Source organism: Amblyomma maculatum, chromosome 3, assembly GCF_055883805.1.
Source record: "Amblyomma maculatum isolate TAMU_Amacu chromosome 3, ASM5588380v1, whole genome shotgun sequence".
NCBI classification, from domain to species: domain Eukaryota; kingdom Metazoa; phylum Arthropoda; class Arachnida; order Ixodida; family Ixodidae; genus Amblyomma; species Amblyomma maculatum.
In genome coordinates this window covers 88,134,990-88,161,257 of record NC_139346.1, presented here as the reverse complement: position 1 = coordinate 88,161,257, position 26,268 = coordinate 88,134,990, and the positions used below count along the sequence as shown (strand labels likewise).

Below are 26,268 nucleotides of genomic sequence, written 5' to 3'. Positions count from 1 at the left end.
GCTAGGGTGGAACTTAAAGATATTCTAAAGTGAAAAGACCTTACACATTACACCACTTCACCACGTTCATTGCGATACTCGTGGCACAGATACCACGATCGATCTGGTGAGAAACTGTTCTCCTGAACATTTCACCATAGCCGCCGTTGATGTCTTTGCGTTGTCACTCGAAAGGTTCGTCGAACGGGCTGTAGTTTAAATGTACTTACCATCTACATACCTCTGGTGGACCCGGGGCGTTTTTCACCGGTATACACAGGAAAAGCCGGACAGATGCGGGAAATATTTTTCTAGTATGCGCGGGACGACTAATTTCCTAAACAGTTTTACCCGTCCGTCCAAAATGTATGTTCATCACGCGACGTCGTTGCCGTGACGTATTTGTCGTAGCAGCCAGATGTGACCAAATCGAAGTTGATACGGTTTTGCAACGTGAAATTGCGAAAATAGTACAGTGGCGCAAATAGGAGTGGCTGAATCAGGTGATATACTACGTGATGGCGTCATATGATAGATCTGCGTGGGTTGAGCTGCGGCAGGGTGGCAAGCACAATCAAAACGTAAACGCATTATAAGCAGAGTGCTCTGCTCTGTGCATGAAATGTATAACCTAACACCTTGAGTCACCGCCTTCCTCCCCTTAATCAAAATATCCATTCAGAACCACCAAGTAATCGACAGCACCTAGAAAGCTTTCCGAAGATGTGCTTGCTCGTCCGTTTGCATTACTTATGACTTCATATCTGCTTTCGGCATTTGCTCTTTCTCCTATTGGTCGCTGTTTTTATTTTCATTTTTTTTTGTGTGTCTACTTCTGATTTAACATTTTGTTTTGTTTTTGTACTGCACTCGCTTTTGGGCACAGGCTGATCGCAATCACGGCTTCCAATTGGGCTCTTCTGGAGCTGCCCCCGCATGACACAAGCTGTGGATTTCGTAGACAGTAAATCATTGTTTAGTCTTGCGAGCAAGATATGATCCCGCGTGACTATAGATTGTCAAACCGGACTAGATTTTCAAGCTTTTTCCATTTCTGAGTCCCGGAAGTTTGAAAAATGAACCTCCTCAAAATGAACCTCCTCGGTTTTATGGCTCACGTGGCTCACAATCTTTATTTTGTGTGTGTGTGTGTGTGTGTGTGTGTGTGTGTGTGTGTGTGTGTGTGTGTGTGTGTGTGTGTGTGTGTGTGTGTGTGTGTGTGTGTGTGTGTGTGTGTGTGTGTGTGTGTGTGTGTGTGTGTGTGTGTGTGTGTGTGTGTGTGTGTGTGTGTGTGTGTGTGTGTGTGTGTGTGTGTGTGTGTGTGTGTGTGTGTGTGTGTGTGTGTGTGTGTGTGTGTGTGTGTGCGCGCGCGCGCGTGCGTGCGTGCGTGCGTGCGTGCGTGCGCGAAATATGCTAAGTGCCAGTGATTGGTGGCCTTTGCTAGATTGCCTTTGGGTCACATTTATATGCTCCAATATTCATAACTCTTCGTGTTTCATACCAAAAGTAAGGTTTCCTCTCTGTTTAACGCCTCCAAAATTTGAATTCATGCTGTAGAATGCAGCTTCTTTTTTCCTCCAAGCTGCTCCAAATATGCATCTTACTGCTCCAAAACTAAGATTTTGCTGCTCCAAAAATTGCTACACATCTTATTTCTGCCATTGCACTCTGTCAGGGTGCATGTTCTTTGAAAGTGAGAGAATCCTGATTTTATTTTTAATGTGCACCGGAGTTTTCTCCCTTGGATGTGCGCAGTTTTTGCATTTTGGCTAGAATATGCATATTGGTTTCCACCCTCGCTAGCCTTCCGTACCTCGCGATATTCATGGCTTCTATCAGTTCTTCCATTGTAAATGGAGAGGCAGCTATGTGTTTCGTGATGTCAGCTGATGTTAAAGGCTTCCAGATGGTTGAAATTTGTGTAACCCTCCACTGTGGGACCTCTTTAACTCTTTTCGCTTTCATCACTTTCACCTTCCTCCCTTCCCTCATGCCTGACAGATACTGAATGTTTCCTTTCTTATAAATCAAAGCACAATCTACAAAAAAAAATATGAAAACATCACCTTGACCTGATTAGGTGTAGGTATCCACTACTCCGTGGTGACTATCCAAAAGTATAAGCTGCCTTCCTTTCCCCGAAACCTGACTTAAAGAAAAATTATAAACCTGCGGATTGAATAGGTGGTGTTACAAGAGTTATCCCCGCAACACTCACACCTTTCACTCTATCACTAGGTTCAAGCCATTTTTAAACCTGTGCCTTTTTTTTTTTTTTTTTAAATGTATTGCCCATTTCTATGCAACCGGGTGCATTGGCAGCACTGTTCTTATACTCTAGCTTCTCAGCACTTGTGTCTCACAGGTACTCTATCCAGCTTTTTCATAGTGCAAAAGACAGAAAGTGAGAGATTACCCTCAACAGCCACTTTCAGGTTCTTGACCAAAGTGGGTATAGTGACATAAGGAAGTTGAGCTTGTTGACTTCTCGAGTTTGGCGTGTTTTGAAACATGCAAAACGGCACGTGTATTGCCTCTTTGCACAGCAGGGCGCACATAAATAGAAGGTGAGGCCGGAACACTCAAAAAAGGAGTGTGCCGGCAGAGGCAGTTTTGAGGCATGCTGTCTACGAACAGAGACGCTAACATTCAGAAGTGCATGCAATGCTGAATACACTTGTAACAAGGGTGATAGGCATTATTTCACAGTCACGGGCCCTTGCTTCAATAAATAAATGCTAATATTTTTGTCGGCGCAGATTCCTAACAGTCTAATATGACAAAAACAACAAGCAATTACTGTGAGTTCCGTAGAACGTAGCCGTGCTTTTCCAGCAGGGTTTCTTTTACTTCGCGTGTGATAATGCCAATTGTCCAATAAATTAGATCAGGGCTCGTGTTTTGAAACATTCAAAACGGCTTTTTTATTACTCTTTTGCACAGCTGGCCAGACAAATTTCACATCCCCATATGGGGACGCGGCGCCTAAAGGGAATATCTGTGTTGGACAGTCATACATATATTTTTTCAGCCTAGTACTGTATGCTAATGAGTATGTATGAGGTAATAGACACAAATTAAGGGATTAGTGATTAAGCAAGCAGCACTGTGGATGTACTGAAACATGATTCTGCAAGGGGGAGCAACAGATGAAAACCAGTATTGTCAAATTGTCATACTCCCAAAGGGAAGTTTAAGTGTCCCCAGATTTCTTTGCTGTCCTTCATTGAAGTCTTCTAGCTCAGGAGCTGTTTAATGTAATGGCATTGTATTCTTGTGTTGAGTTACATATTATTGTAGTATATTTTGGCATATTATTCCTTATGTCATTACACTAGCCGATTTGTTTGCATTCTCCTATGTATGTCCACTAGTATTCTTTTGTGTATTTTCTTAGTACTTCTTGGAGATCCATATTTCCACAGTATTTCATAAATAAAAAAACCTCTTTTTCAGCTCTTTTCAGCTCTTTTTCCACATTTTTGAGTATTAGTTATTTGGGTTTTTGTGCATAATCTTCTCTTTAGTTCCCATTATATCAGTATACTGATTTCACTTTGGTATCCATTTTGATGACCACACTACAGGCTGCGTATTGCTGGGCCATGTAGCCAAGCAGTACATATATGCTCTGTGCCAGGCACAGAGCATACGCATTTCACCCACATTAATCACAATAAGCAGTGCAATAACAAGCACTGTAATCACAGACAGAACAGAACACAAATATGATGTGGGCCCACATTCTTGCCATTGTGATGAGGAGTACATATTTCTGACTGCACTTTTTTTTTTTTTTTTGGTATGATTGTCATCAGTCTAGTTTCCTTGTTTCAGTTGTAAAGGTCAGATAATATACTGAAATAATATTTTGAATAGAGTATAGGATTTATATGCCATGTAGAGAAAATCTACTCCAGGAAAAATATTATTCAGCTGTGCAAGATTACCTTATGGCAACATTGCTTTTGCCATCCATTTCATAGCTAACATGTCTGTGGTTGGGTCAATGATTGTGCCCATACAAGGAACTTCTTCATCAGAAAGGCATTTATGTTTATAAGGTACGCTTGCAAATAGCCGTTTTTTTTTTTTTTTTTCAAGTGCCTAAAAATTTAAGCATGTAATTCTGGAACAAATGTTTGGCAGCATCATTTCTGCTGTGACCTGTGGGAGCATATTCATGACTCTTTCTTTAGACTTCAAGGGAGCTTGCACCAACATCAAACTGGGTGCTATGCTTGTGCTGTAAGGAGTGCTGATGTATGACATGCATATATATAATCAGCTCATTTTCATCTACACCTGCCTGCAACGCAGAAATTAGTTGGTTAATGTGTCAGAATACTGCACTGATGACATCATGTGAATGCATCCTGTACTTATGGGTGGAAGGGATACAGCCTACAGCAACCAGGAGTTAGCAACGAAGATTTGTGACGAGTCGTCCTCTGATTTCTTATAGAGACAAAATGTATTTGCACCACCATGGTGGCACTCGAGAACTGTGCCCTAGGATGCGGGATCGAATCCCCGGACTCGGCTGCAGCTTTTTATTGTAGACGAAAAGCTAGGTTTCCATGTGTTGTGTGATGTCGGTGCGCGTTAAAGAGCCCCGGTTGGCCGAAATTTCTGGAGCCCTCCACTACGGTGTTTCTCATAGCCTCAGTCGCTTTGTGATATTACACTCCATCATCCAAACCGAAATGTATTCTGTTGTAATTTGCCAGCCTCGAATCATTAGATGCCTTTGTTGCCCTTTGGTTGCCTTTCCTGGTGAAAATGGCTATAGCCCTACTACGAAATGTAGTAGCCCTACTACGAAATGTGGCGGCTGCGTTTTGATGGAGGCGAAACGGAGTGGCGTCCATGTGCTGTGCGATGTCAGTGCACGTTAAAGAACCCCAGGTGGTCAAAATTTCTGGAGTCCTCCACTACGGCGTCTCTCATAGCCTGAGTCGCTTTGGGACATTAAACCCCACAAATCATCAATCAATCATACTACGAAATGTGTTTATGCCTCTCAAGTTTTCTTTTTTTTTTTTTTATGATGCCAAAAATGTATTTCTTTGTTTCTTTTCACAGGTGTCAAAATTAGTGCTGACTGGACAAAGAGTGCAAATTTCCAGGAGAACAACTTTCCAAAAAGGACTACTGCCAGACCACACAGATCATCAGCTCGTATCCTTGCAAATCCAGCGGATAAAGCTAAGAATGAATGCCACCTTATACACCAATAGCCGATGTAAAGTCTTGTTTCTGCATTTAATATGATTTAGTGTTGCCCTTGCTCTTTATTTCTTTTAGCTGAATTTTAAAATCTCGGATATGTGATTGAGATAATATATCTATTGGAACCGGAAATGGTAGTATAAACCATGGCCAAACTTTGGGTAAAGAAATCTTGTTTGCCTCAGTGAGATCTCGTCTGAAGAGAGCAGGTTCTGTTAAGCTGCTGGGCAGTTGCATATTTTATCAGTGCAAGCTGTCACAATTTTATACAGCCATGAACGTGAGCTTAAAAGCATTGTTTTGTAGATATGGTGCAGTATGCAGAGCGAGGTGCGATGCTGATTACTTGGTAAAGAGCTGTCCTGTGTTACGTTACTTACCGAATTCTTTGGTTATCGCATGTGCCATGTTAGCATGCAGTTGGCATATGGCTTAAAGGGACACTGCAGCGGTTTTCAAATGTACCAATACTATAGGCTTTTGAAGTAGATTATTTGTTGATCTTGCCTGTGAAGTTATTTTTTCGATTAGGCATAAAACTCCTGCGCAATCTCCGACTGAAAGCGCGCAATTCAAATTTCCTGCGCCCCGCGCGACAGCTACAGAGGAGGAAAGGGGAGGGAGAAACCTCGCTTCTCCGTCCGTCGTGACGTCACCGTGAGGAGCCGGAGGCATTCAGAGCCAAAGGAGGAGGTTTTCGGCGTGCGCTGTTCCTCATTTTGCGTGCGTTGTGGACGTACAAAACACGCCAACTTAGTGTTGTGCACCTGATGCAACACAGTTCTGCATGTGTTCGGATGCATGAACAGCTGTGGACGCGACGATGCGATCTTCCATTGTATTAAAAGCTCGCGGCGCAATGCGGCGTTGCTGAGAAGAGAGATAAATTCAAGCAGACCAAAAGAAACATTCTACTCGAAGCATTTTCGTAACAGTGACTACATGCAGTTTGTTTCTAATGCGATTTCTATAGGGCTTTGACAAAAAGGCATGGCTGAACCATGACGCGGCTCCTTCTGTTTCCTAGTACAAAACAGTCGGGACAGTCATCTGCGATCCGTTCATAGACTGCAATCGCATGATGGAACGGTCAGACAGCATCGGCGCGTGGTTGTATTCCGTATCTCTTTTTCTTCTTCTTCTTCTTTTCTTTTTTCTTTTTTTTTTTTTTTTGCGCAAAAGCTTCGCGCAACGGCTTCTGTGCTAAACAGGGACAACTCATCAGTAGTACGCACTGATGATGTTTGCGAACTAGCAGATGATTGAGAAGAGTCCACTGCTGTGTCGAAGCTAGATTGTGAAGACTGCGATATCTTTTCCAGCACGGCACGTGTCTGATATGTTCGTGGAACCCTTACAGGAGCATTAGTAGAAGATAAGGAGTGTACTGCTCAGCTGGGTATAGGTGCATTCAGGTAAGGAGCACAAAGAGAGAGGTTTCCTTCGGTGCGTCCAAGCAATCAATCATCGAAGTTGTTCATACATGGCCTTGCGATTTTGCACCCGTTGCTGCCTTGTCATTTTACATAGTCCTGTCTTGTTTGGGGATGCCCATTGTTGGAAATGAAAACGACGAAGCTCTTTTAAGAAAATTCATTTTGGAACACGGTTTTCTCATGAAGGTAGGGGTGCGGAGGAGCTGCAGCTTGGCTTTCAACATACGTCAGCTGTCAATTCACTAAACGTTCATTGTGACAGTACGATAAAAAGGAAAGGCTTTCAACGTCTACTAAATGTCGTATGACTCAAGCAGCATTCTGCGCGCATTTGACTTGGCTTCCCAGCACAATTGCCCCGTCAATGCCTCGTTACATCGCAGAGCTCCGCAACCGCGCTTCGCTTATTGTTCATTTGTCTGGTGGTAACTGTGTATTGCTTCACCCTTTCTATAAAATTCTTCGTTTCCCCAAGGTGCCACGACTGGCATTCAACGCAGGATTTGGTACATTAAGCTTTGGGTTCATTTTTCACAGCAATGACCTTCCGGGCGGGGCGAAAGGCCTGAGACGGAGGTAGTCGGCTAGGGCATTCATTGTTCGCTGCCCTTCCTTCCCAGGAATATGCGGGACGAGGCTTCGCTCAGGGCCATGTAGTTTCTGTTAATAATGACACACACTACTTTTCAAAACGCCTCACTGTAACCAAAGCAAGTTTTCATGCCAAATCTACACTCCCCACAACGGAAGTGCTGCATCGTTTGTGGGCGTATCTGGTACGGATACATTCGGTAAAAATCCCGCTGGTCATTCGTGTGGAAATGGCATGCCATAATGACATTGACAAAGCCACAGAGAGCTGCGATCAACCCAGTGCAGTGAAGGAGCCGCATCGGCAGCTTCCCCGGTCTTCAGAATGCCGTCACGTGACGTCTTGGCCAATCACAGGCGGCGGCGCGACCCGCGGTGAGCTCCGTCGCGCGGGCTGCATATTTCTGCTGAAAAAAGGCTATTTCTGCCTTCTTCTGCCTTATTTTCATCTGATAGTAGAGTTCGCAGCATGAAAAACTATGGCTTTCTGCTGAAAGCCCAACTGTTGCAAAAAGCGCTGCAGTGTCCCTTTATGAGAAAATTCTACGTTTGGGCTAGCACCAGATTTCCGATTCTTTCTTTTTTGTTGCCATTTCTCATGGGCGCTTTATTACACAGAAAGTCTGTGCAAGATGTGACAGTGAGCTGTGGTAAAGTATCACTAATTATTTCTTTAAATATAGTTTTGGCTCAAGCAGGCTTTAGCACCACTGTAATGTCAGCGACAATGAAAGCATTTTGGCACTAACTAAAGTGCCTGGCTGCAAAGCCAACCAGTTGGTGGCTCAGTACTTTCTGTTTCTTCGCAAATAATGTCTCATTCTAAATGTAGGATTGATAATACCATGCCTCCTGAACAGAACCAGCATGTTAGCTGGACGGTTCGTGGCTGCATGTGGGAAGTGTTGGTTGTAACATGCGATATAGCCTGGGTAATATGCAGGCAAATATCTGCTCTATTGCATTGAATGTGGCAGGATGTTCCCAATGGCGTTCCACCTGAAAGGTGATCTTTAGGTCTACATGAGCTGCCTTGCTGCCATTTTTTAGCAGTGGCCACTGTAGTAGCAGATACATAAAGGAGCAACTCTGCAGCACTATCCTGCATCTATACGGAAATGCCTCTTCTGATTGCAGCTGGGTCACATGACAGTGACACAGAAATCAAACCTCTTACACTGTGGTATTAGTGTACAGACCATTCCAGTGCCACCTTTATGCAGTCATGCGTTGCGAGGAATAATTTAGTTAAAAAGTGCAATTGTAACCACTGTTTCTATCTATAAGCTATATATAAATAGCTTGATCAATATAAGTGCCTCTGACCTATTTCGATTCAGTGAAATTTCAAGGTAGACATTTGTCAGAAGGGCGATTCTGCGGGCACAAAATGAGCCTGGAGCTATTTCCGGTTTCACATGCACAATTTATGCATGTAGCCAGCAGGTGAAAAAGCATGCAGTATGCATGAGCTTTGGCAATTTGAAACCAACAACAAACTAATTGAGATGTCACTATGAGGTGTCATGCATGACAGCTGTATATTAATGATAGGCTTAGAGATGCTGGCTGGTTGCACCATCGTCATCTGCTGCAAAGCGCTGTTAGGCTTCTCCACGCAGCTCGCGAAGAAGCTGGTGGATCTGACTGTGGACCAAAGCAACTGGAGTGCATGCTTCTAAATGCATTGTTTATGTGGCGTTTGCAAGTGGCAATCAAGAGCACACCAGCACCGAATTGAATTGTACAAATATCATTTTAATATTTAAGATTACCTTGGTTCAGCGCTATTCAGCTCATACGTGAGCAGTGCCACATGACCATGCCTGTTTATTTGGGGCTCAGCCTATAATGAACCTTGCAGGTGTAACACATTCCCTGAAAGTTTCTAAACTTGCTGCTGCAGCCTAATAGGGCCCATCTATTTTCTACGGGTCTTGCAAGTGCGCCTGAGCTCTTTCACTGTTTTTTTTTGTGCAGCTTGCTTTCTGAAATAAGTGTACAATGCTGAACTTTTTGAACTTTCTTAATCTTTAAGAAACCTTGACACACATTTTCTTCATTTTTGCTCGTGTTGCGCTCTCTCGGCTGTACTTTGAATGCAGCACTACAGTTTAGCTTTTAAATAATGAACTTCAGTGTGATGAAATCCTCAATGTAGCAATTATTTTGGTTTTTCACAACTTTGTGACCATAGAACAGTGTATTTTTTTACCTCAGTATAACAAAGTTAATTTTAACGTACACCATACTTAGTACCATACTTATTTTACCGTACTTAGTGAAATTTTGTTGGTGGCTCGAAACGGACCTGAGGCAAAATAGTGCCACAAGCTTGAAGGGACAAGTGAGGCATGTATCGAAGAGCCCACCAGAGTATGTGAATGTGGGTGCTACTTGTAAGACAGGTGAAGAGCACATGCATGATTTAAAAGTGGGTGATGGCGGACCATTCTGTCTTTGTGCCACCTGAGGTAGTACAAAAGAGGTTAGCAAACATAGTGTTGCTGGAATCCACTAGGCATTACGAGCACCTGCACAACTCTGGCAATGCGCAACCAGCAAGGGCAGACGCAGCTCTTGCGGTATGTTGCAGTCAGGCACAATCTTGCACAAAATGAGCACCAATTGCAGTGCCTTTGTTCAAAGTGAACCGCGCTGCGGTTACTGCGTTTTATTCCCATAAGGTTCCGTAAAAGAACTGGAATGTTAGGCACACCTACCTGCCTGACAGCAGCACAGGTGGGCATGCTCGCACTTGTGCATGGCGCAAAGCAGTGATCAACGTGGACTGGGTTTCGCTTCATCGTGTTTGATGGTGGACACTGTTCTTGACGCTGCTGGCGTAGAGCAAGTTAGGCGGAAAAACCTGCCTTGCCCATCCCTGCCGGCCTTTATTTCCCTGGCTGCTTCCCACGCAGCTACATTGGAGGCTAAACTGGTCATTGTATGCATTCTATGATCGGGGTTCACACTTCAGAATGGTGACAGTCATGGTTAAACTATGACTATACAGCCGCATTCTCATCCCGTGCGTACCGTCCACTTCCGCCTCAATTACTGTTAAGGTTTTCTTTCGGAATAGGCAGTGAAATGTTCTGAAGTGTTTTCTGCATGTAAAGAGATGAATTTTTATTTTTTTAACCGTAATTTTACTAAATAAATTGTGTGTTTTACTCACTTGATTGTGTTGATGCATAACTGTGTTCTTATTAGTGATGTGAACATTGTATGGGGCCTTTATTTGCAGGCAATGACCCCTTCCTTTCATAACACTAATTATTCATGCATATGCATCCATCTTCTGTGCGTTACTGTTGATGAGCACATCACTTTGCTTTTATTTTTTTTTTTATTGGTTTCATGGTTTGTCATCTTCTGCCTCACTTTGAAAAAGGCTGTTCAAGAATTTTGGAACTCTTTAAGTTGTGTGACCATAGGGCACGCTTTCCCACTCACCAGCCATCGCCGCACACGAGCACGGTCATAGGTTTCCTCAACAAAAGCTTATTGTCTAAGCAGCTATAAGGTAGCAACGCATTAGGTTTTGGCCTCTTCATAAGATGACAGGGGCCACTGGTCACATGAAGCCGCATTGGCAAGTGCAGTCGGTGTGGTGTGTACATTATGTAATTCACTTCGAGGGTAGGGACAGAAAGTGAAAATGTTCCACATGTCATTCATTCTTACATTGTTCGCTGGCTGACCGAATAAAAAAAAAACTATTTGCACGCACAAGTGCAGTAGTATATACTCACAGTGGCAGTCTGTTGCCCCATCACCGAGCATTTCCTACTGACCTGCTGCTGACCATCGCTTTGGCCCCCCTCCGAGTGCAAGAAACTTGTGGAACATATATGCCGCTTCCTTGTGCACCATACCTCAGTGCCTCAGTGGTTAGGGCGCTTGACTACTGATCCCAATTACAAAGGCGTTATACCGACCGTAGTGGCATCTGTTTGATGGAGGAGAAAAGCTAAAATGGCATCCTTGGGCGCTGCACATTGTCAGTGTTTTTTGAAGAACTTAAGATGGTTGAAGTTATAGGAGCACTCCACTTCACTGCGATGTTTGTCGTAATGGAAGGAAAACACTGCTGCATCTTCGTGACACCACACGGTCAACTTCGGAGTCCTTAAAATGACTAACATAGCAATAGAACAGGGACACCTTGCATTTTGCATCCATAGAAACATGGCAGTAGTGGCTGAGATCGAACTTGGGTTAACATTGCACAGTACTACATAGGTTTTGCATCCATGAAACACGGCCAAAATCGAACTCTAGCCACATAGCGCATGGGCTCCTTGCACTTTGTGTCCATCACAACTGAGCCACAATGGCGGAGCTGTCTATTAGCATATCTACAACCAGAAAATGCATATTAATGTTTCAAGCAGCCTTGTGGCAGCAGACAAGGCCCACGAGGAGATGTAGGCAGTGCACAGACATTCGGAGCCAAAGAGCGCTCCAAATAACAAGCAAAAGGAAAATCGGACATGGATGCCAAACGAAAACGCCACCAAGCCAGCGCGATCGTGTATTGTACCACGCCGTGCACATTTCTGCATCATCTTTGTGTCCATAGCATTCCTTTTGTCAAAGTTGTCTTGTCAAAGGCAAACAAAAAAGTGCTTACCTTCATTATCTCGATCATTTTCCATGTGCGTGAAATGCTTTGACATTTTGTTGGGCTGTTATTGTAACAAATGTAATTTCTTCCCTCCCCTGATTATGCAGCGCTGTTGCCTGCTGTATATGTAAATAAATTAGAGGCCACAAAAGATTGGAAGGATGGGCGAAAAATAAAATGTCTTTCTTTCCTTTCTGTCGCTGCTTTCCTTTTACAGTAGCAACATTTCGGAGGGTATTTTTGGGGAATTGCGAGACCCTCAGTTTTTGTTTCCAAGGATTGGTAGGTGGCTAGGTGGTTTTTATATAATGAGTATTTTGCCTAAATGGGAGGGTAGGCGATGTCTCGATGGGAAAGACTTGGTATATTGCAAAAGGTGCATGTCATGGCGGAATTGAACAAAAAGGAGTGCAAATGCAAGAATCAAATTGTAATTCTTCCTATTGGGTGTCACTTTCTGCTTTTCTTGGCAACATTTCAACTCTGAGGCATTGTGCCAAAGTGTCAAAAAGATTTCTAGTTGGGCTAGTTGGTGACTGACTTGTTCAAACATCGTTGCGCTTATGAAAAACAGGCGTAGAAAATAATACGAGACACAGGAGCACTCCTATGTCTCGTATCGTTTTCTACATCAGTTTTTCATAAGCACAACGAGGTTTCAACATCCCAAAGTGTATTACTGCTACGTGCAGCTTTTGGATCTGGCATTTTGTCATTCTTCGGACACAGCCAGACAAGTGCAGTAGAACCTAGTTGATATCTGCCAACTTTATGCAATTTCCTCTTTCATACACTGAAAATCGTGGGCAGTAGAAATCTCCCATAGAGTTAGACTATATTTCTCCCGGGTAATATGTTCCCTGATAAAACAATTTCCTGATTAATAATAATAATAATAATAATAATAATAATAATAATAATAATAATAATAATAATAATAATAATAATAATTGGTTCACAAAAAGGGATAGGCGCAGTATCTGTCACACTTGTTTCTGTGCACACCTGAACCGTGCTGTATAGGAAGGGAGAAAAATGGGATTGAAAGTGGAAAGAGGGAAAAAGCAGCCGTAGTGGACGTCTAAGAAATTTTTACCACCTGGGGATCTTTAATGTGTGGTGACAGCACACGGATGCCTCTTCGTTTCGTCTCCATCAAAACGCCGGCGGTGGCGGTCGGAATCGAACCTGGGTACTCGTAGTCGGGCATCTTAACCACTGCACCGCCGTGGCGGGGCACTATTTCCTAGTTACTGCATTCGAAATTTTGACAAGTTCTGGTCGTATAATACTTTTCGCAGTCAACCAGACATACGAACGAGTGCTCACGACATTGAAAATTTAGATTTTAATTTTCTGTACTAAGTATTGTTGCTTGCATGTGTATGTGATGTGAACATACTTTGTGAAGTGTGTGGGCCTGGATTTAGTTCTGTGTAACCGCTAAGGAGCGGTACACGCACGCATGTGACTATAATGCACTCAACATTTTAAAAAAGCCTTTTCACAAGGTAGCACCACCAAACAGCAAAACCTAGTTTTGAGCTGAGCATAGGAAGGTTCATTTACCAACCTAGAATACATAGAACTGGTTACTTTGTGGCCACATGCTAACAGTGCTGCCTTGCCCAATGAAGCAGGTTGGGAAGGCATAAAAAGAAAAGTTGTTGCTGTCGATGGTAACTAAATATAAACCGCAAAGCTATTTGAGTTTTTAGCCAGCTATAAAATGCATCTGGTCAAATCAGCATTTTGTTAATGGCAGGTTTATTAGCACCAGGTATGCTTTAGTGATTGACCTGTGCTACCTTTTCATAGGACCTAAAGACCTGACACATGCCCTTAGATTCACAAACTGAAGAATGCTTGTTTGCCTTGCCAACTGTGTGGCTAAGGGCTGATAGTAACTACTTTATCTGATTTGAGAGGACTTTTGGAATAAGAAAGCATGTCATAATATTTTATACCAGGCACATTCTTTTCCATGTAAACTTACTCTTAAGAGAAAATGCAACAGTAGATTTATTTTGCTTTGAGATTCCAACGAAGAAAGAAAATGCTTTACATAGATTGACAATTGAATTTAAACATCTCCTTCTGCACAATACTTGAGATTTGCCAACCCTGTGTTGGGCACATGGTTGCCCCTTGCCCTCATATGTGTCATGTACCCAAACATATATGCAGAATTTTCTTGCAGCTTTTGTGTTTTCCTGGGGCTTTGTCTAATTTTGCTATGTTCTGTTTTGTAGGCAACATGTATTGAGTGCACAGAATACAGCTTGCCCACTGAACAACGCATTGAAGCGACTGCTGTCAACCTCTGCAGTTGTATCCTTTCGTTGATGCCTTCAGAGAGGGCAAAAAGAAATGAAACTAATATAAGATACCATTTTGCAGTATTGTGTTTTGAGCGTATATGATAATCAATTTAGAATCTGTGTGGTCATATTACAGAGCACACTATTACTAGTGTGTTCTTCATGTTCTGTAGCAATTTTCTGCCTCGCGGAATGTGATTCGTCAGGTGCAATATTCTTTGTGCATGTGTGTTGATACAGGAAGCACATTAGCAGTGCCGTTCATGGCATCGGTTCCTTGTACTGACACTTCTTTGCTGTGCTTTATTTTGCAGGTCGCGTCTCCTAAACAAAACAAAGGAGTGAAAGGTTTCATGGGAAGAAACGTTCAGTACCACACCTGCCAACCATTGCTGTTTCAATGGCATCATGTTCAAAGCATTGCATGTCCAGTGATCTCGATGCTAGAGGTTTATGCACGTTGTTGGACATTGAATGCTTCGATATCAATATATTACCTACCTCTGTTTTACATAATAAATTGAAGGAATCAGTGTCTTTTTCTTAATTTATATTTAATTATGCCTAAAGAGCTAAAGGAAGTGACAGGTTTTAAGTGTTGGGAATTTTTAATATAATGGTGATGGCAATTACTGGTACAGGTTTTATTGTGTGTGGGAGCAGGCACAGTCTGCCAAAAGCATAGAGCACAGGGAGTCTGCTTTTGAGCCACTTTGTGTGGATTGTATTTGATTTTCCAGTGCTCCAAATCTTGGTGGTAAGATTTGTTTTTTTTTTTTTTGTCTTACCCTCTCCAGTGGGAAGGACTCTCACTATCATAAGCAGACTCCCCGGGCTCTACACTTTTGACAAAGGCTTTACATTAGGTTCATGTGAACGGAAGTGGAGAATCCTAGTGATGCCTTAAGTATGTTCTGTATTTCTTAATTTTTTTTTCCTGTGCTGAAAACTCTGCCTTCAAGCATTTTCTCTTGATGTGAAATTGTGCTCCTGAAGATAAAGCAATAGCTATGAAGCTTGAGTGATAGCCACTGAGAGATTTTGTGTGTGACATCATGACATGTTGTACAGGAATGCCATTGTACTAAACATTATTATTTTTAGAACCATACGAGTGAAGCCATAATTATCCGGTTTCACTGGAGTCTCTAGAAAAAAGTGCACATAAATTAGTAGCCTTCACCATTGGTGCACTGTTTATGATGGTATGTCTTGTGCTAATATGCCCACACTCATTTTAAATGTCTAGCTGTGAGGCTTAAGCACTGCGACTTTTCCTTAATTTTTTGTTTCGTATTATACCTGCCACTGACTATGCAAAAGCAGTTATATACTTAGATGCTTTGATCTGTAGTGGTTGGCTGCTTTTGAATGAAAGCCAGACATGTTTTGTTTTTGTTTTTTTCTTTTGATATAAAATGGCAGAGGCAGAATGAAAAGGAATATCCTAGCCCATGGCGATTTGGCTTGATCCGCTTCTGCCTGCTCTAAAAATTGGAGACGTGCCCAGTCTCAGGCATAATAAGGTGTACCTTGAGATTTCAAATGGTGAAAGTTTTTTTGCAGCATTGTCATCTTAAAAGCAGAATCTGGACTGAAGAGCAACTTTGGCCTCTATAGCTGCTGCACCATTACTCTAAAGGCAGTCATTCAAAAGCATGAAAATGCGTGCCATGAGTGCTTAAATTGGCACTGGCAAGCAGTCTAACATACTACGTCATGCACCTCTGTTCCTTTTCATGGTGCATTTACCTATGCATCGCGGTATTTTGGTTCTTTTTGGTTAGTTAGAAGTAATTGATCTCTTTGTTATGGGCATAAATTTGATGACCCTCTCAAGCTTAGCGCATTTGTCCTAGACCTTGAATACTTACATTCCATTTTCAGGCCTTGGTTCACATCTGAGGACATTTTGTTAGGTGAAATGTCGAAGCATTTGCTTGCGCTTTTTTTTTTTTCAGTTTCTGTCCACAAACTGAAACTGTATGTATAAACAGGATGTTCTTTAGGAGGAAGGACAGTGATATCTAATTTGAATGGCTTTTAGGTGTGTTTAGCTTTCTTTTGAAAATATTTAAAGAAAGTAAATTTCAAATTTTTGTAGAGCTTAATTGCTAAGCATAATTAACTGCCACTAATTAATGCTTACATTTGCATCAACTTGAATCTGTCATTCAGCTCGTAATTGTGCATATTTATTTATTTACTTGGATTGAGGCCAGTTTCCTTACCAAGTTATAACAAGCACTCAATTTTCTTCATAATCTTGAACGTCATAGCTAAATTTTTGCATGCATTACCTTTTCTGCCCAACACTAAATGGAATGTTGCAGTGTTCTCTCCTCTTATTGAAAGCATTTTGGGTCTTAAATGCAGATCCAGTTGGCACAGTCTTCAAGTATACCACCCTTCCTGGTCAAGGTTCACCACATCAGAAGCATCCAATGAGCCAGTGCACCAATTCTACGTGTTCTCATATGGGGAAACCCTCGGGCCGCAAGCTTCACAAATGCAGTCAATGCAGCAAAAGCTTCAGCTCTAAATACGTTTTGGGTGTGCACCTCCGTATCCACACGGGCGAGCGTCCATTTCATTGTGACTACTGCACTAGCAAGTTTACACAGAAAGGTCACCTAAAGACCCACATCAAGACTCACATGGGAGAGCGTCCATTCCATTGTGACTACTGCAGTAGCAAGTTTACACAGAAAAGCGACCTGAAGAGACACATCAGGACTCACACGGGAGAGCGTCCATATTCTTGCATCTACTGTCAAAGGAAATTTGCAAAAAAAAGTGTGCTGGTGGTGCACGTGCGCACCCACACAGGTGAAAAGCCGTATCAGTGCCAGCTGTGCCCAATGGCCTTTGTGAAAAATTCGGCTCTCCTGAATCATGTGAGATCCCACAAGGGTGAAAAGCCCTTTCATTGTGACTTGTGCCCAAAGGCATTCGCAAGAATGCACAATTTAAAAGAGCACAAAGGGAATGAACATTAGGGGAAGAGCCGTCGTCTCTGCAGCCCTCAAATGGTTTGATAGTTATCTTGTTCTTTGCAAACTAACTACATACAAACTACTATACAAGTTTAGCGACTTGACCTACATCAGAGGTTTTCAACTTGTAGGATTTTTTCATTTGCGCTAACATATTTAAAAAGGTATTTTGATGATATCAGACACCATGGCACAAACTGTCTTCTAAATGTTTTCTCAAAATGTAGAAGACTATTGAGCTCTCAAACTTCCATTTTAAATTATATCATGACATTCTTATTTGGAATTCCTTACTTTGAACAATGACCTATTATTATTTACTGATGCAACTTGTATTTCAGAGCATGCTTGCCTTGAGAGTTTCAGAGAAGCTAAGGAGATTGTAACATTTTTTTTGCGTTTTGATTTCGCATTTTACGTCAGTTCCGGAGATATCACATCATGTCTAGTTGTAGGCATGACAATGGAAGACACCTGCTCCTTTGATGTTTTCTGTGTTAACTGTAGTGAAAAAATCATGCCATGAAAATATTTCTTTCTTAATTTGGACCCTTTGCAGGAAACCTGTTAAATAGTGTTAACAAAAAAAATCTTGAGTGTTCAGTTCTTTATATTGCCATTCCTCAAAGAACTGCCACTGTCCTTGATTTAAATTTAGTATTTTTTGTGGTATTATGATGTTTCAATGAACTCTGATTGACCCATCTCATTCACACCAGCTTCTGTGTAGATAATGGATTGTTAGGCTTGCGGACACTGTAGTAAATTATACTTGCATTGCAATGGGTGATGAAACATTGTATTCTTCTAAGGTTCTTAGTGATGCATTCATTTCAATGCAGTGCCAAATATATTTTGTCTATTCTTATTCTTCATTCCTTGTCTGTTTTCTATGCCATATTGCTTAATTAATTTTAGTTTATTTCATGTATTATGTAGTTTATTGCAACATGTCGGTTTTGTGATTCTCATTTTCATCACTTGTTCTGTGTGTAATTCAAAACCAACTCTGTCTTCTCTAAGTTAGTCCTGTAGAAGGCTATGCTCCCTACCTCCCTCACAGCCAATTTTTTTGCGGAGATTTTCTACCTCATGCTTTATCAGTTCTCAGTTCTGCATCCCACAATTAAGCTACTTTTTTGCAGTGGAATTTTCCTACTAATGGCACAACAGTGTGGAGGAAATTTTTTGTTTGGGAACAAATTTTGTACATTTGTTTTGCAGTATCATCATATGTCTACTAAGGCATGCCATTTCATTTTTCGGTTTTTTGAAGAGGAGGCAAAATCTGAGTAAACTAAACGATATGATGCAGACTTTTATATTTTTGCATCGTGCTGGCTTGTGCACAGTTAGCCCTAGTATAAGATGGACAGACATTTCCACTGCACATGCTTGCACCTTTGTGGCCACATTTCCGTTGGCGCTCTGCCGAGGTGATGCAGTGGTTACGGTGGTATTGATATGCCCAAGAATGTAGACTTGAATCCCGCTCGCATCATCCGCTTTTCCATGGGGCGCCCGTGTGCTGTGTGATGTCAGTTCACGTTAAAGAACTGCAGGTGGTCGAAATTTCCACAGTCTTCCACAAGACATCTCTCATAGCGCGAGTCGCCTTGAGACGTTAAACTCCATAAACTAAACTTTTCCTCTGGCCACAATATTTCAAGTGGATGCTTTGCTTTGGTTGACCTATTTGAAAAACGGGCACAGACTCATCTCGTTTTCTCTGCAGGGGCACCTTGTGTAAACTAAGCGTTGGTGCTTGGCGCCACCACGGACCCCTAGCCCCCATACCGAAGCTGTTATCCGTACCGTGGTGATAAGTTAGAAGGTGAAGGAAAGAAACCTTGAACGGTGACGGTCGAGGCTGTGGTCAAGTCTCTACCGATGGGCTCCTCATTTGGCTCCAGGACCTTCTTCTGTCTATGATGGTAAACCAGAGGTGACAACATTAGGAACTCTTAGCTCATACATGCCATGTGGACAAATAATCTTCTAAAAAACATGATCGTCACCTGAAAAGGGGTCGCACCGATGCAAAGGAATTTGTGCCACACAAACCAGAAGCATTTCATAAGTTCTTTTTGATCCACTCGATGAATGACGAACCAGTAGCGAACTTGTCAGTTTTCGTCATTGCTAAAACCCTGAAGAACTGTGTAGGCAAAAACTACAAGTAGAGACCAAAGAACAGAAGAACAAACTGTTCTCTCTTCAAAATATCGGCAAAATGAACGTCACAGTAACTCAGCACCGCACCCTTAACCAGACAAAGGGGGTCATCTCTGAATACGAGCTGTTACAAAGTACTGATGGGGAAATCGAAGAAGAACTAGCTAAACAAGAAGTAATAGCAGCCCGCCGCATAACCATCCGAAGAAATAATGCAGAAATCAAGACCAAACACATAGTCCTAACATTCAATAGTGCGATCCTGCCTGGGTCCATTCATGCAGCATACCTAAATTGTAAAGTCCGACCCTACATTCCTAACCCCAGGCGGTGTTTCAAATGCCAGCGCTTTGGACACAGCTCCTTGGCTTGCCGGATCAAACCGACTTGTGTCACATGTGTAGAAAACAAGCACACTGATGACAGACGTGAGCGCACACTGAAATGTGTAAACTGCAATGGTGCAAATAGCGCATACTCTAGGTCATGCCCAATGTGGAAGACAGAAAAAAAAAAATCATCGCCCTGAAAACAACAGAAAATCTGACAGACCCTCAGGCAAGAAAATGACTCTTCTTTCAACAGAAGGGTACATACTCTGATGCAGTAACCCGGGGACCACCACTGCCTTCAGTTTCAGTCTGCAGACAGGTCAATTCAATGGACGTGGTATAGTTCAAAATAAAACAGAAATAACAAGGCTACCTCATTGTGCATCAGTTTTCACGGCAGATTGTTACGCTGTTTATGCTGCTGTGGAGAAAGTAAGGAATGAAAACATTAAAAATAGCATCATCTACAAAGATTCTTTAAGCGTCCTAACTGCATTAAACTATAAAAAAGTCGTCGAACCACTGATTGGATACATAAAACACAGCATAGTACAGATAACGTCCCGAAAACATAATATAAAATTCCGCTGGGCCCCCATCATGTAGGGATTAGGGGAAACGAAAGAGCAGACATATGCTCTGCACAGGCCAAATCCATGAATATAACGCATGAGAGCATACCCCACAGGGATTGCAAAAAGTTGGTACGTAGCAAACTAAGAGCTAAGTGGCAAGCTGCTTGGGCAAATGAAACAAACAAGCTGTATTCTGTAATGCCCTTTTTAGGGGAATGGAAATCATGCCGACACCAAGAGCGTTTTAATGAAGTTATTTTATGTCGTCTACGCATAGGATACACTCACATAACACATAATTTCCTCGTGACAAAAAAAGACAAACAATTGTGTGAAATGGGTGGTGGTGAGCTCACTGTCAATCACATTTTAATCTCATATCCGCTGGGAAAGCATATTTTACAGTGTTTTATAATGAACACATTTCATTTCACCCTGCATTGCCTTTAGGCAAACAAGCATTCATCGATTTTTATCTTGTTTGTGCATTCCTTAAGAAGGCCAAGGTGTTTCAAATCAAATACGAGTATCATAATTCTAAGCACCTCACGTAACAACTCGTATAACCTTGTGTTTAGCGCAGCATCGCTGCAGCTGCTTTTGCACCATTAAACCCACATATCTAACTAACCATCTCATTTTGCATTTAGGTGCAAAGCCTGTTGAGCCGTTACGAGGGGTGCATTTTTTCACAATTTCAAACTAGTGCCCCAGGTGAAATCTGGCTTTGAGCGGTATGTTAATGAAAAGGCATTATAAACATAGCAGATTGTTTATATGACCTGCTGGCAATTTCACTTGGTGGCCAAGCATCCAGCTGCACTAGAAGGATGGTGCAGGGACTTTGCAGGGGGACCACTTATCGGATTATGTGATATCACAGCAGGGACTTTGCAGTGGGACCACTTATCGGACTATGTGATATCACAGCCGGCTATATGGCATTTGTGTCAGCTTGTCTTGCAGACTGGACGCTATGTAGCCACTCTTGTACATAAATAGATATGGGCATCTGGAAGTCGTCGCGTCAAAAGGTGCTTTGTAGTGTACAAGGGCTGCGCACAAAGTGTGACACTCCTTTGTGTGAGCTGGGCTGCAGGCATTGCAGCTCCTCATGCAATCATTAGCAGCGGCAGGAAGTATGCAACTCTTGACTAGACAGACAACTGGTAAGAAGCTGCTAAAATAGTAGACAGTTCAGTACAAGTTGTCATCGGAACGGTTGTTTGTTTCTTTTTTCGTGACAGACACTGGTGGTGCCCTTAGTGATGATTCGTCTGGATGTCAGACATAAGCATTCATCCAATGGGCCTACATTAGAGGAAGCAACTGTGAATGCTTCTGCACACTTTGAAATACTCACGGAAGAAATATACTAAACCAGCTGAGATACATTAGTGGCTGCTCTTTAAGCTTGTTATTGAGTTGTTTTGCATTATTTAGGCATTACTCCTTATAGCTATCCCAGTTTCTGTGCACCACCTTGACCTACTCTTTTGAGATTGGCATTTGACTATACAGCAAAGGTGGAATGGTTTCTTTAGAGAACATTTACATTGTAAGTGGAAAGCAGAGGTCTAATTTTCAAAGTTGGTTTGCAATTTTTCACTGTGCTTCAAGCACAGTGGACAAAATGTGAAACTGGAAATTTAGCAGTTATACTTCTGCAGTCGTGTCCGAGAAGCCATCACTGGTTAAATTCTCGGCCAGTCAACACTGCCTTGCACACATTGCAAAAGGAGCTGTCCCAGCTCAATGTTGAGCAGCATATTTGAGGTCTGGCATCTTGTGCTGTGTTATATTTTATGGTGCATAAGCAACTAAGACTATCATGTCCCAAATGCAAGGTAGAAATTTGCTTTCTAACAAATGTTTAAAGTATGTTTAAAATCTCATCGCTTCTTACTGTAGCGAGAGGTACATTGGCCACAGTCTCGCCATTTCGCCATGCCTGTCTGAAGAGCAAAGGAAGAAGAAAAAGACAGGTAACTCTGTAGTTGGTAGAGGCGAACGACAACAGCGAGTTGTTAGGACAGAAGGTTGGTGTGAACGTTTTGACGGCAGTGTGCCCCAAAGTTCGACGTCTTCTACACCTGAATGAGAATGGTCAACAACATATGAGCAAAGGGTGCTCATATGTGAGGTGATTCCCCTCACATAAATAAAGCTGAAATCATGGAGTAAGCTACTATGTGTAAAAGCCATGTCTTTCCTTTCAAGGCGAACCTAAGCATAGCCATGTAGATTACTCTCGTGTAATTCCAGGTTTAACAAAGCTAAATCACAGCTAATTTTAATCTCAGGCCTCTTATTAAAATGTAAACACACAAGATATTTCCACAAGTGAATTTTCTCCTATGTGTAAACAAGGGTGAAATGGTATGTACTCGGGATAACAGCGCAAAGTGTTTTTGCCGTAGTTGTCTAGTCTTATGTTTGCAAATAATATGTGAATTAGTATGTGGTGTTCCACACAAATCACATTTTGGTGTGTTTTCTTTTCCAACAATAAACCATGAGTGAGCTGTGTTTGTCCAATGCGAAGACAACATAAAATGATTTCAATCAAGCATTCTTGGTGTGAGCATGACTCCCATTCCATTATTACAGTTTTTACTAAGTGTAACTTATTTACTTCAGAGTTCAATTTAAACTGGCAGTTTGCTCTTGAACGTCATTGAGCCTTTGGCTGAAAAATTTTTTAATCTCTAGAGTCTGGGCTCGTGCAGGACACGCATCTGCTTTTTCATTTCCACCTATTCCAACATTGCTTGGAACTGCATGTGTTGTGGCTCTTCTTGTGTTGTGTATAAGGTATCCAATTAATGGTCTTACTGCGTTTCTTGGGTTACTTAAGGTGAGTAGATGTTCAGTGTAAATTATGTTATTCTGGATGCTGTGAATATTTATTTTTTTATAGCCATACAGACCACAGCCGACCCTGTGGTGAAAATGGACATAAACCCTCATGACCAGCAGAAGATAGCGAGAGACTGGGCTGCCATCGTCATGGACCATAGAAACATGAACGTTTGAGCAACGTTACTAGAACAAACTCAGTTTCACAGCTCCCCATACCACCCAGCGGAGGAGAGTGTCCCAAGTGGCGGTCGCGAGAACTACGCTGCAGTCAACTCTTGCTTAGGGCGCTGATATCGAGGCACCCTACTCTTTTTCCTTGCCGAGCGCGTCGTTTGCTACACGTGGCGTGAAAGTATGGAGCGGCCAGCACACACGTGGCTTTTGCGTGCTGCCGTTGCACTGTGCATGGCTGCAGTATAACTATAACTAATTATAACTGTGTTTTGTGGTATGTTCTTTCATGGCAAAGATCCTGTCATGCAAAAAAATTATCCAACTTTTCAGTGCATAGGAGCATTCTAACCTTAGAAGGTAACGCACAGTGGGTGTCACGTTTACTACTGCGCTGCGCAGATTGCCTCAATTACACGCAGAAATCTGCTAGTCTGGGCAGTCTGTTCATGTAGTGCATGAAGCCTGGCTACTCGCGTCAAAAGATATAGTGAACACAGATTACGCATAAACGGCCTCCGTCGTAGCCTAATCAGAAGCGCTTTTCCTAATGTCTCACTTTCGAGGTATGCCGTGGAACATAGTTCCGGATCGGCACTCTCGCACTCCCGTATATAGCAATATGTAAAAAAAAATATATATTCCTTTGTCGTCTAAAACAACGTCAGATGTGAATGAGTTCACTATAAGAGAAATCAATGAGAATGGGCGTGTGCACTGCGAAAGGAAATGACAGAAGAAGTGCATGAGTCTTATAAAAAACTTATATTGCGAGTAATCAAGTCGCGCCCCTGATAGATTCCCCTCCTCCTTTACACACACACACAGAAAAAAGAACAACATAATTTTACTGTTTGTGGGGGAAGTTAATGCAATTTCAAACTAGCACTGGACTGCAGTTTTAAAACACGTACAATATTCAAGGTATATTCAAGCGCCGGAAAGGGCATTAGAAGTGAATTACATGAACCTAAGTTATTTATTAGCGCGAAAAAAAAAATGACAAAAAATGCAATATTGTTTACAGCACTTATGTCGAATGCTAATGAAATGCAGCAAACAACCAGAGCTTGACTTCATCAACATAGACAAACATTGCAAGGTTACACGCAATTAAGAGGAGAATATTATACCTCTTTTGGGAAATATTTGAGTGGGCAGCATAATCCTTTGTGGGTGTGGGTGTGTGTGTCTAGTGGGAAATGAACGTTGGCGTTCCTAACTTCCCCTGACCACCTTCTGATTTTTTAGCATGTGATTTGTATTCCTTCAACAGCAAAAACCATATTTCCAGTGAATTCACTTCAATGCATGCATTAATGAGATCGTATGCTTGGTTGGCAGCATATCTTGAGCTCATTCAGAAGCTTAAAAGCTTTTGTGCTTCCCCGCCTCACAAAAATGCAGTTACGGAATTGTCATTCGACATATCATACTTTAGTTCAGGCAGGAGCTTGACGTACCAGCCATTGGAAGTCTGGAAGGCCTAGCTTTTTTGATGCAGATATAGATCACCTTCTGGGCTTTTTAGATGCTTACCTTTTAACAACGGGAAATAGCTTGAAGAACCGTGAAGAGGCGATAACCTACATTCCCATCCCTCCTGACTCCCTAATTACCCCAACAGCGGCCGAAAGTAATCCCTTCAATCAAATAAAGGCTTAATTCATTCATTATCTTTTTTTTTTTCATTTTCTTGTCACCTGCCGCAGCTCGCTGCGTTTTCTGCGCCGCATGCATGCTCAGTTATTTTGAAGATGTTTTAATTTTTGTGACCATCTTGTTTTGTATTTCTCTGCAGCTCTTAGATGCCTTCTCTCTTCACATTAGCTCTAAGTTGGAAGCTCCGTGCACAATTTCGCTTCAATGACATGCTTCAGAAGAGCTGTAATCAATGCTCAATTCACATAATATAAGAACTTTATGCGCAACATATCATTGCCGTGACTATTAACCGCTCAATGACAAAAGTATTCTCAACAAGCAAAATTCCTCACCCTCATAGCTCGTCTATTTCCTCGTCGCGAAATATATACAAATTTCCTTCGAATTGCTGGTACTGCGACGAACTCAAAATTATCTAAATCAGAATCCGTTTGTGCAGCTCAGCTGTCCGATTTGCGCTATGTATGCTGATAGGTTTCTAGAATCTTGCATGTTCTCTACTGGCACTGCTGGCGAAACACATGGGGCAGCGCGATTATTAGGGTGCTCTCTCTTCGGTATATAATGCTTTTTGCGTTTGAAATATGTGCCAGCACGAATTATCACGAGAGTATAGTTCCTTTTCTAAATGCAGATCAGAAATTGTCCATTTCGAAGTAAGTTATATCTCTTATGTGCAGAGCTAGTGCCCACATTTTAATCTAGAGGAAGTCTATCAGGGGCACGAACAAATGACAGACTTCCAATTCATTTCGATAGGCTTCGTTGCGCACGGTGCAAAGCATGCAGACCAGCATAAAGAGGCCTTATGTTAAAAAATATATATATATAGCAGAAAGCTTCGTCTTAAGAGAGGACGCGATAGCACCTTTAACGCCGTCTCTTCATTCCGTTACTTTTAGGCATCTAAAGGCTGGTACGTAATTGACAAAGCGTACGTCTATTTGTTTTTGATTTTAGGGTAAAGACGCAGCATCTTGACGCACACCCTACGTTTGCAGTGAATGGCATAGAATTGGAGGCACAGAGGCACACATGGCGGCGAATTTTTCCCTGTCAAAAATTGGACTCAAACTGGAAAAGAAGGTGGGTGCTAAATAAGAAGCGAAACATTGTATGACAGCACGCTGAACGCTGTGCAATGAATAGTTACGTCATATTGTTTTCAGCCGTGTAGAGTGGAACGGCAGCACGTAACAGCTACGTGTACGCCGGGCGCTCCATGCTTCCCCGCCGCGCGTAGCAGACGACGCGTCCGACCAAGAGCCACGGCCGGTCTCCAGGGAGAGCGCGCTTCTCC

The 26,268-nt window shown here is 42.2% G+C and overlaps 1 protein-coding gene across 1 annotated transcript in view; it reads left to right on the top strand.

The window, feature by feature from the left end:
- The first annotated feature begins 15,106 nt into the window (after positions 1–15,106).
- The window catches only part of LOC146195210 (uncharacterized), a 43,534-nt gene continuing 32,372 nt past the window's right edge, over positions 15,107–26,268 (top strand). Inside the window, exon 1 of the mRNA XM_084596754.1 lies at positions 15,107–17,189. Coding sequence (XP_084452880.1) covers positions 16,484–17,189 — 706 coding nt within the window. The 5' untranslated portion in view covers positions 15,107–16,483. The remainder of the gene's footprint in view (positions 17,190–26,268) is intronic.